The 11779-nt window shown below is 40.3% G+C and overlaps 1 protein-coding gene across 5 annotated transcripts in view; it reads right to left on the reverse strand.

Annotated features, from left to right (window-relative positions):
• The window catches only part of RCBTB2 (RCC1 and BTB domain containing protein 2), a 38514-nt gene extending 28157 nt beyond the window's left edge, over positions 1 to 10357 (reverse strand). For 2 of the 5 annotated variants that reach the window (XM_066234690.1, XM_066234689.1), the window contains exon 1: positions 10133 to 10357. In XM_066234690.1, coding sequence (XP_066090787.1) covers positions 10133 to 10141 — 9 coding nt within the window. In that variant the 5' untranslated portion in view covers positions 10142 to 10357. Of the gene's footprint in view, positions 1 to 9770; positions 10066 to 10132 lie in introns of those variants that run through there. The other 3 variants (XM_066234691.1, XM_066234688.1, XM_066234692.1) reach the window with 2 other exon arrangements.
• Positions 10358 to 11779: the final 1422 nt, after the last annotated feature.

Raw genomic sequence — 11779 nt, forward strand, 5'->3', positions numbered from 1 at the left:
AGCTATAATATTCAGAAGGTGTTTTAACTGTTCTGGAACTATTGATACTATGTGGTTTCTTATGGGAATCCCCTCCTGAGGTTTGAAAAAGTAATCCCAGGATAAATATAAATTCTTAAATCTGAAAGGAAATAAGTAGAAAATTTTCATTTTAGAGTTGACTTCCTGTAGATAAAGAAAAATAAATTTTAGACCTTGGTCAAGTTATCCCCGGGGTTAGCAAATTCCAAATCACTATAAAAAGTAGACATCAATTCTCAGCCCCACTGAGAAATATGATTTACTAAGCTGGGGGTAGGGGAAGGAGTAATGAATGAAAGGATGAAAGGGTAAATGAATGAATGTGGCTTTGATTTCCCAAACTTTAACAAAAATTTGAAAACAGCCATCATGTCGTAGCAACAGCACTGAATTTTCCTGCCTTAATTAACCATCTCCACAATAACTATTTTCTACTACACAGAAGCAACAGCATAAGCAGCCCTATCAGAAGATATGCAATATGTTTGGACTGTGGTTCCATCATTACACAGTCAACTATCTCATCACTAAAGATAAAAAGCAATAGAAGAAATCATACTTAATAATGTTGATATTTCTGATTTAAGTTGGATTCTATTTATTCAAATATAATCCATATTTCAATAGCTAACATGAGAACATTTTATCTGATGTCTCCTACATGTAGTTAGAGCCTTATAGTAGATAAAAACAATAATCAAAATAAGGTAAAATCTTAAAGGCATTTCTTTTTTTTTTTTTTTTTTTTTTTTTCATTTTTCTGAAGCTGGAAACAGGGAGAGACAGTCAGACAGACTCCCGCATGCGCCCGACCGGGATCCACCCGGCACGCCCACCAGGGGCGACGCTCTGCCCATCCTGGGCGTCGCCATGTTGCGACCAGAGCCACTCTAGCGCCTGGGGCAGAGGCCACAGAGCCATGCCCAGCGCCCGGGCCATCTTTGCTCCAATGGAGCCTTGGCTGCGGGAGGGGAAGAGAGAGACAGAGAGGAAAGCGCGGTGGAGGGGTGGAGAAGCAAATGGGCGCTTCTCCTGTGTGCCCTGGCCGGGAATCGAACCCGGGTCCTCCACACGCTAGGCCGACGCTCTACCGCTGAGCCAACCGGCCAGGGCTTAAAGGCATTTCTTAATGTTTTGTATGCCCTTGAGGATACTGTTAAAATTTTATTTTCCTCAGCTATAAAAATGTCTCTCAGAATGTAAGGAATAATAATATATTCAGAATAATAATGATTCAAACCATGGCAATTAATACAAATCATTACTTTTAATGTTTGCAAAAAATATGCTTGTTTTTAAAAGGATTACTTGGACTTTTCTCACTTATAAATTTATAAAATTAGATCTAGTTGCCAATGCAGAAAGATAATTTTATGTGACAGTTACTCCTATATAATCTTCTCTATCAATTTGCAAGTGATTTAAGAGAGGGAACCATGACTCTTCCATTGCTATGACCACCATAAGTGCACGGCTCAGAGGAGAATGTAATGTTTTCATTGAAAGTACCCTTTGAATACAGCTTTTTGTATGTTGGATACTAACTGTATTGGGAATTCTTCTGTTTTTGCCTCATCCTAACTGAAAGTACCTTTTCCATATCTGCCCCAACTTTACTAAATAAAAATAAAGAGAGAAGAAGGATGAGAATAAAGAGAAAGAGAAGAAAAAGGCGTATAAGAATGAAAGAGAATTCAAAGGCAAAAAGAAGGGAGTCAAGAAAAGGGACAGAAGAAGACATGGGATGCCCTCGTTGTGCTTTAGAGCCCCTTAGTTCCAACAGAAGAGAAACCTTGCCAGTATGCTAAGATCACTGAACAGCACCCTGGGTTCTTTTTCTTTTCCACCTCACCCCTCTACCATTGTAGGTACCCACTATTCCTGGTTGCTGGCTTATTCTTCCTGTTTCTTTTTGCAAAAATAAGAAGAGGAGACATATGTATATGTTTTATTTCTCAATACAAGAAACAGTTTATACAAAAAACAGTTTAATTTATATTTCCTTTTGCAATTTATTGTTTGTTTTTCACTGAACAATATATCCTGGATATCACTTGACATCAAATATACAGATTTTTTTTTTCTTTTTTTTTTTTGTATTTTTCTGAAGCTGGAAACGGGGAGAGACAGACAGACTCCCGCATGCGCCCGACTGGGATCCACCCGGCACGCCCACCAGGGGCAACGCTCTGCCCACCAGGGGGCGATGCTCTGCCCCTCCGGGGCTTCGCTCTGCCTCTACCAGAGCCACTCTAGCGCCTGGGGCAGAGGCCAAGGAGCCATCCCCAGTGCCCGGGCCATCTTTGCTCCAATGGAGCCTTGGCTGCGGGAGGGGAAGAGAGAGACAGAGAGGAAGGATGGGGGGGGGGGCAGGGGGGGTGGAGAAGCAAATGGGCGCTTCTCCCATGTGCCCTGGCCGGGAATCAAACCCGGGTCCCCCTTATGCCAGGCCGACGCTCTACCGCTGAGCCAACCGGCCAAGGCCTATACAGATATTTTTTTAATCACTGCATATTCTGGACTTTTAAGAAGGAAAATAAATAGCTTTTTTTTTTAGTCTTTTAGAAAAGTGAAGAATAGTAATTCTTTAAGAATTAGAATGGTGAAAAATGAGCCATTCTGTTTATCTGACTAATCAGGTTAAGAGATAATTGCACAGATGGCATATGAAAATTACTATTATATTCAAATAAATATTCAATAGGGTTAATTAACATAATTTCATTTTTGTTGGTCAGAATCCCCAATATTGTATCTAATGATTTAAAAATGATTCAAGATTAATTACTGTGGAAAAAAATGAATTCTCTAGCATTGTGAAAAATGGCTTTAAAAAAATTCCAATGTGATATAAACATATAGAAAAAACAGAGGAAAAGAATATACCATCTTACAAGTTTAATAAAGTCATTATTTACCTGAGAAAACACAGTTTAAAATTTTTTTCAGCTCTATTATTATAAAGTCAGTAGAAGTATTCAATTATAAAAAAATTAATAATGTAAAATAAAACTTTTAGATATACTTTATAAGTTTTGGGAGGAACCTTCAACAATCTGGACAATGTAACATGAAAAAATCATACTAAAAAAGTTTAATCTGTAGTATATCAACATAGAAAATGCAAAACTTTCAAACTTTTGTTACAAAGTATAGAAAGTATCTTCATGACCTCAGGGCAGGGAAAGATTCCTTAAATAAGACTCAACAGTATAAACTACAAAGAAAAGACTGATAAATTTTACTACTTTAAAGCTTAAATTTTTTGGCATAATAAAAGACAAAATAAACAAAGGGAAAAATATGCCAAGAAATGGGAAAAGATATTTTCAACACATATAACTGATAGTTGCCAAAGGTTAGTATGCAGAATATATAAAGAATGACTAAAAGTCAGTAAGAAAAAAACAAACATTCAATTTAGAAATGGGCAAAGGATACGGGCAATTCAGAGAAGAAATGAATAAACATATGAAAAGATACTCAAATTCCTCATGGATTTTACTGTGGAAATGCAATCACAATGAGATAGTTCTCACACATAAGATCTGCAAAATTAGAGAGGGAAAATACCTAGTGTTGGTGAGGATGCAAGACACCTGTATTGCTGGAAAGAATGTAAACTGATAGAACTTTAGAAAGCAATTCAACAAATATTGTCTCCAGATCTTTTTAATACTTATATGTACTTAAAAGTTTCACAAAATCTAACTACATGAGATGCTTAGTGATATCTTCTTTTCTATTTTTTATATTTTAATCTACTCTATTCTGCCCTACTTTATATCTTTATCTATTTCATTTTTTTTTAATGCTTGTCTCAGCCCACTAAAATAATTTCAAGATCATTAATAAGTGATGCCTGTAGTTTGGGAAACAATGGTCTACATAAATTCTACAGCATATATATAAATTTTTGCAAAAACAAAGCAAAAAAATAATAAAGAACAAACAAAACTAGGAATAGCAAGTTATAAACTGTGGGCTGTGCATAACATTCAGTGATTAAATAAATTAGCTAGAATTAACATAGATAAATCTCCGATACAATTTTGACCAAAATCACAAGGGTACAGAATGATACATATTTGATAAAGTTTAAAAATATGCAGAAGATAATAGTATATTAATGGGTTACGGATATAGTGATGTACAAATGGCAGGACTTTGATGGGTATTTTTTCATAGAGACACTTTAATGGAGGTAATGCCAGAGACAAAATTTGCCATGTAATTCTATCAGTGAATTGGTGCGATTTGTTTTTTCCATCTGACAAGACAGTTTTCAAGATGTTAAGCTTAAATTAATCATCTGAAAATAGGAAGATAACCCAATGTTGAGGAAGACAATTTCTTAGAATCAGAATGCCACTATTTTAATATTGCCTTTACCATGGACACGGAAATTCAATACAGGTTTGATAATGACAACTCATAATCACAATTTCTTTTTCCATCTGTAAAATAAAAAATTTATTGTGTTTTTTTTTTCCTTACATGAGTTTTGGGATATATGACTTAGCTCATGTATATAGTTAATTATTCATATAAAAAAGTGCCTTGGCCTGACCTGTGGTGGCGCAGTGGATAAAGCATTGACCTAGAAATGCTGAGGTTGCCGGTTTGAAACCCTGAGCTTGCCTGGTCAAGGCACATATGGGAGTTGATACTTCCAGCTCCTCCTCTCCTCTCTCTCCCTCTGTCTCTCCCTCTCCTCTCTAAAATGAATAACAACAAAAAAAGTGCCTTGTACTTTGCAAAATAGTTTCTTAAACGCATTTCCTCATTTTGTTTAAATATAATTTAAAAACTATGTTATTAAAGAATCACTGTACTGATATTTGCTTTGCAGTAGAAAGTAAAATGGTAGAATAAGTACCTTTTCTAAGCAGAAGCTCCTGACACTGATCTCTTCCTTTAAGAGGGTCAATAGACACCCAAGGGTCAATATTTCAAGTTTTGGCAAGATTAACTTTCAAAACCAAATATATAGCAACTAAGATAATCTTTTACATGACATTTCCTGTTTTCCTAAATATGTATAGTTCAATTATTTATTTCTAAATTATCCCTGTTTATGACAGATAACTTATTTTTACAGACTGTATTGTGAGAGTTTTCCCTACATTCTTAATAACTACACAGTTAAATACCAGTGGACAAGAAGACCATCTTTCAGTGACTAAACATTATAAATATATACATTCTGAATCCTATCAAAGAATAGGTCAAATAATTCACTTCCCTGTACAAAGCATATAATAGGCAGTCTCTATATATTATTGTTGGTAATCAGTGTTACTCAGTGTCTAGTATGATAACATGTCATTATTACTTGGCAATACTTTTGACCTAAATAATGAATTAAGCTGATCATAGAACATACTCACTTGTCTAATTCATCAGCAAATATTGATTTAGTGCCTGCAGTAGGCATTGAACTGAAAGCAAATGCATAAAAGAAAAAAACAGAAATAATGTGGATCAAATTAGTAACTTCTACAGAGAAAGCCCAGTGTTATGTATTGGTAATTCAACTTAATAACAAGAGGTCAACCCTAACGCTAAGCTTGAGAAACATAATATATACAAGTTTCTAGCAATACAGAATTCAAAGCTTTTTTTTTTTTGGTATTTTTCTGAAGTGAGAAGCAGGGAGGCAGAGACAGACTCCGCATGTGCCTGACTGGGATCAACCCGGCATGCCCACTAGGGGGCGATGCTCAGTCCATCTGGGCAGTTGATCCGTTGGAACCAGAGCCATTCTAGAGCCTGAAGCAGAGGCTCTGAAGTCATCCTCAGTGCCCAGGCCAACTTTGCTCCAATGCTTTGGCTGCAGGAGGAGGTAAGGAAAGGGGGAAGAGTGGAGAAGCAGATGGGCACTTCTCCTGTGTGCCCTTGCCAGAAACTGAACCCGGGACTTTCACACGCCAGGCTGACACTCTACCGCTGAGCCAACTGGCCAGGGCCTAGAATTCAAAGCTTTTAACAAATTCTCCTTCTGGGCAACCCAGTTGATGATGCTTTTATAACCAAAGGAACACGACATTAAAGAAAACCTCCATCTTTTAGGACACCAGCACAAGTTTACAGCATCGGTGTGTTAATGGCTCCAGCCCAAGTAAATGTCAGTGGGGTAAAAATGGTTCCTACTTAAGTGCTTAGCTGAGTCATTAAATATTTGTCACCTATAAGTTATAAATAATATAAATATAAAATGCAAAATAATAAAACATGACCCCAACTGTTACTTGCAAAAAAGAATAATAGCTATAATTTACCTCCACTTGAATGAGATGTCATAAGTCAATGACAAATTACAGTAAAATACCTACACAACTTCTAACTAAAGTGGGACAATTACAAAAGGATGGAAAAAACTAAAAAACTCAAAGCACAACTAAAACTAAAGCACAACCACAATCTTTAAGAAAATGATATTGTCATGTTTATGATAAACAGCAAACTGACTTGTACAACACAGAAACATAGTTTCTATATTAATCATTTTAAAAGTTTTCAATTTTCACCAAGCATGATAAAATAGATCTTCAGTCCAAAGCAAAACTGTATTAGGTTTGAAGAGATTACTGAGTTTCTCAGTAGTAATCTGAACCACACACAGAAAATGCATCACTTTCAAATATGAAAAATAATCAACATAAACTACACAAACATGTTTAGATTAAGATTAGCTAAAATGAAATGGTTCTTGAGACATCTGTAAACACATTTGATGTTTAAGTCCTTAAAGATCTAATAGCAAAAAAAAAAAAAAAAAAAAAATCCCAACATTCCTATTAAGCAGAATACTAATTGCAAAGCTCTCTGCCCCACAACATATTCATTCAACAGGCAGGTCCTCTTGACACTGGCACATTTCCACTTGGGATTTATTTTGTTCAGTAGCATATATACATCCAACATAATGCAGAACATACTAAATGTGGTTACAATTTATGATCTACTCACATACTATTTACCTACTGTTACTTTGAAGCTCAAATTACCTTCCATGGGGAGATATACATAATTGATATGAGCTCGGGTTAGATTAGCAAAACTGAAGGCACACGAAAGATTGTATGACGCTCTGATGTCAGATCAATGCTGCAAAAGCCTACTATGCCTTAAATTTAATGGAGACTTTCACATTGTTAAGATGGGATCACCAAGTGAACTAGACACAAGTTCCTTCTGGATAATGAAAACAAGAAGAATCACATCAGCTTTCCATCGAGGGACACTATGCATATCCCTTTCATCGAGTAAGCTACTTCCTTTGAAGTAAATATCCACATGTAGCCCTCTATTTTCAGCCTTGAACAGGAGTCCTAGATGTCACTCTATTACCATGATAATTCCATTGTTGGTTTCAACTTGCTCTTGCCTAGTCAATTTTGATTTATAGTAATTCAACTCCAGTAAATCTCGACAGTAGTGGTACCTTAGGAGCATTCTAACTTCAGTTTTGCCAAGTGATAAAACCAAAATTAAATATGACAAACTCCTAAAGGCATGAGCAAATCCCATGGGTACCCTACATTTACAGGTTTAGATGAATAGTTTTTGATATTTAAACACAGTGTTTGTAATGTACTTAAGTACCTGAAGGGAAACACACTTTGCTTTTCTAAAATTGTTTCTCTTCATCAGCCTCATTCTCGAAGCATCCTCTAATTATGGACTGAAATTTGGTTAGGCCTGTCCGGTTCATTCAGAAATCTCCGAGAGCAGTAATTTAATACCTTAAAGTATGACATCATATCAGGTGAATCTTCAACACAGATTCTAACAAAGAAAAGCAATGAGCACTCTTAGAAACTTTCACAAGTCCTACACACTCAGAGAGGCATTAAGAAGCAATAGCAAAGTGCAGCAAAATGTAAAGGAAATACACATTTTTTCTCAACACATCTGTAGTATTCCTTTGACTAGTCTCTTCCATTTAAGATCCCAGTCTCTTAATTTGATGTGCTGAGTTAAACCTCAAAACCCTGAATAACTTAAACTCAATCTGGAAAAATATTGTGTTTTACATATCTATTATAAAAGATTACATTTGCCACAGTGGTCATACTACATGCCCCCCTGAAATACATAGTAGGCAATGGCAAGGATCCTTTTCCCCCAGAATAACATTTAATTCTAAAAACCAGTTCTCTCATAAATATCACCTTTGATTTATCCCTTCAGACCCACAGTTATCATGCTGTTTAAAATTGCAACCCAGACGTGTGCTCCCAGTTTCTTTTCTCTGCTCTTTTTTCATAGCACTTACACAATTTTTTAACGTTTAATAATGAAATGTTTACTGTTAATCATTCTTTGCTAGAATGTAAGCTCCAGAAGGGATCTTTGTTGATTTTGTTCACCAACATATCCTAAACACCTAGTCAGGATCTGATACAAAACAGTCACTCACTTAACATTTGCTGAATGAATGAATGAATCCAGGTTGAGAATTCAGTACATTTCTAGATTTCCATTTCAATTTTATAGTTAATACCTACTGAGATCTGATTATGGAGGAGACGTTTCATACACATACAAAAACATGTCAGATAGTGTTAAATGTCAAATAGAGCAGGGTAAGTACCACCGCCCAGGAAGGTATAAAGCCATGCAGAAATGTAGTACTAGAAGGGTGCAAAGCCAGGAGGCTCAATAAACGTCAGTGGCTGTCCCTTCCCAGTCTAGGGGAAAGAGCTTCGCTCAGCACTGTTCTGAAGTCGACTACTCATTCAGCTCTGCCAGAGATTAAGTCGCCAAGCGAGGTACCAGGCAGCCCTAGGACATGCATTCTATTCCAGTCTTGGACTAGAACTGTCCAACGTTTTATGTAATTCCCCAAAGAACAAAAGCAGAAAGTTCATTCCGAACTCGCGTTCCAACTGAAGCAAGTTCTTCCTCCGCCAAGGCGGAGCAGTTGGAAAAGTAACAGCATCTGAAAATCTCCATTTCCGGGTCTGAGCCAAACATTTATCTTCTGACTTAAAATAAAGCTCTAGCGATTTCTCCCCATCCTTTCCACAGCAGTTTCAGAACAGCTTCTCCTAGCTTGGTCAAACTTTCTGCGCGGTCCCTCGAAATCAGGACCAAAAGTCGTAAGTTAGTGAGCTTGTTGGGGCGGTAGGTAGGTGAATAGATTGACCGACTGGAGCTCAGGGTCGAAGCGACAGACAGGAAAACATCGGTGGCCTAGGCGGGGCGGCGAGTGGGAAGGGAAAGAGGAACTCCAAGGCACACTTCTCCCTGAAGCTCAGGTAGCCCTTCCCAGACAGGATGGCCCAGGGCAGGGAAGTCTCCCAACAGGCGACACCACTGGGACGACGCCAAACACAAACCCAGACTGGGCGCGCCACTTCCGCCAGCCGCCTGGCGCATGCGCGGCGACGGCACGGCCCGCAGCCTGGGTGGGTGTACAGTCCCAGAGCCGCGCGCCCAGCCCGGGCCAGCCGCTTTGCGCACGCGCAGCGAAGCCTCGGCCCTAGGCCTCGGGGCGCTGTAGTCCCAGAGGCCCGTGCCTAGGCCCCGCCAGCACGGTTGCCCTCGTGAACAGCCGCCTGGGCCCACGGTGCGGACGAGGCTGTGAACAGGGGCGGCTTCTCAGCGGCGGCACCGTCCTGGAGCTCGGGCAGTAGGGGCGGGAGAGGTGGCCCGCCCGGGGGTATCTGACATTGGCCCACTGCGTCCCCGCGGCCCCCTCCCCCGCGACTTGCCGTGCCGTGCCCTTTTCTACTCCCTACCTCAGCGCAGGCCCCACCGCATCCGCTCCGCCTCCTGCGTCGCCGTTACTGCACGGTCGGGGACCGGCGCCGCGGCGGCTTGGCGCCTCCCCTTGCAGCGGCCTGGCCGCGGGCTGGGATGCGTTCGCGTGCCGGCGGCCCGGGGAGGGGAAGGGAGAGGAGCGCACGCGGGAGAGGGGCCGGCGAGCGCCTCGCCCCTCCTCTCCCGCTTGGGCTGCCCGCTGCGCCTGGGCCCGGCCGGGGCTCGCGGACCTCCCCTCCTCTGGCGCCGACCCCAGAACGGGACACGGCCCCCGCGCTGGGTCCATCTCTGTCCCTTCTCGGAGTCCCCATGTGGGACCCCCCGCCCCCTGCACACACACCTTCTCCATGGTTCTGGTCCCCTAGTCTTGGGAGTTTGAAGATCCCTGACTCTTGAGGGTGAGGCGTGCATGCTGCTGTGGGCAACCTCTTCCACACTCCCTCTGTCCTGCTGTCCGAGCGGTGGCACCCTCCCCATTAGGGGTCTCAAGTCGCTTCTTCATACGGTTTCCCCGGGCTTTCACCTCACTAGAAGGGGACTGCAATCCTGTACCCTTCTAGAACGAAGGCTGAAATAACTAGAGATGTGTGCTGGGGAGGTGCCCTGAGAGACTTTGGCACCAAGACCTGGAACGGCACGCTCCCTTTTAGTAATTCGCGGTAATTTCTTGTAACTGCACTTCTGTTGGCTATAGTAGATTTTAGTAAAATGCACCACAGCTTTATAGTGTGCAGTGATTTCTGACCTGAGTGAGTTTTGGTAAAATGCTTCACAACTAATATTATTAGCTGTTCCTATCAAACTAATCTGGTTGCTTATATAGCAGCTTTTAAACAAAGACACACGTTCAATGTTTAAATGATTTCCCAAATCACCACAGCCAGATAAAAGAACTGAAATTTCAACTCAGTTAACACGTCAGTGAACAAACTGTTTAATTTGGACTGGCTATTGTCATTTATTTGGAAAAATGACATTTCATTGGAAATATTCCAGAGTGTCTAGCTGCTCTTATTGTAGCTGTTATAGTTGGCAGTTATGTCTATAATCAGAGCTAGTCTATTGAACTCAGAAGCCGACTTGCATTTCTTTGATTGTACAGGGTGTGAGCAGGGCAAAAGTCTAGATGCATGGCATTGCCTAAGACAGACTTATCCCCTGAAACAGTTACTCTGGCCTTTTAATGTAAACTCTGATATAACTATAACTGAAAGGAAAGCTTGGTGTATTGATTTTTTTAAAAGGATAATTAGAGGGACTCCCTCAATAGTACTAATCTAAAGGAGGGGTTATCACTCAACACACCTTCCTTATAAAACAATTACTTGAGACTTTATATTTCACTAGATTGAGGGTGCCAATCATGCCTTATTAATTTCTGTATCACAAAATGCTTAATAGATGTTTGTAAAATCAAATTACATTTATTACATGCCTTTAGTTCTTCAAATATGCTTCCGCATAAGGTAATCAATCGTTCTCCTTTAGGGAGGACAATCTTTCTTTTGTAAGTTCCCTCTTCCCTCAAAAAGGGTCCTCTTGCCTGACCAGGCGGTGGTGCAGTGGATAGAGCGTCGGACTGGAGTGCGGAGGACCCAGGTTCGAGACCCCGAGGTGGCCAGCTTAAGCGCGGGCTCATCTGGCTTGAGCAAAAGCTCATCAGCTTGGGCCCAAGGTTGCTGGCTTGAGCAAGGGGTTACTCGGTCTGCTGAAGGCCCGCAGTCAAGGCGCGTATGAGAAAGCAATCGATGAACAACTAAGGTGTCGCAACAAAAAACTGATGATTGATGCTTTTCATCTCTCTCTGTTCCAGTCTCTCTGTCCCTATCTATCCCTCTCTCTGACTCTCTGTCCCTGTAAAAAAAAAAAAAGTGTCCTCTTACATGTCCTCCTTTTTGATATTAGAAGACTAATCTGTAAATGTCCGTATTCTATCAATGCAGAGTTGATCCATTGTGTGTGATGTGACATATTTGTATTTGCCAAT

Source organism: Saccopteryx bilineata, chromosome 6 (assembly GCF_036850765.1).
Source record: "Saccopteryx bilineata isolate mSacBil1 chromosome 6, mSacBil1_pri_phased_curated, whole genome shotgun sequence".
NCBI classification, from domain to species: Eukaryota; Metazoa; Chordata; class Mammalia; order Chiroptera; family Emballonuridae; genus Saccopteryx; species Saccopteryx bilineata.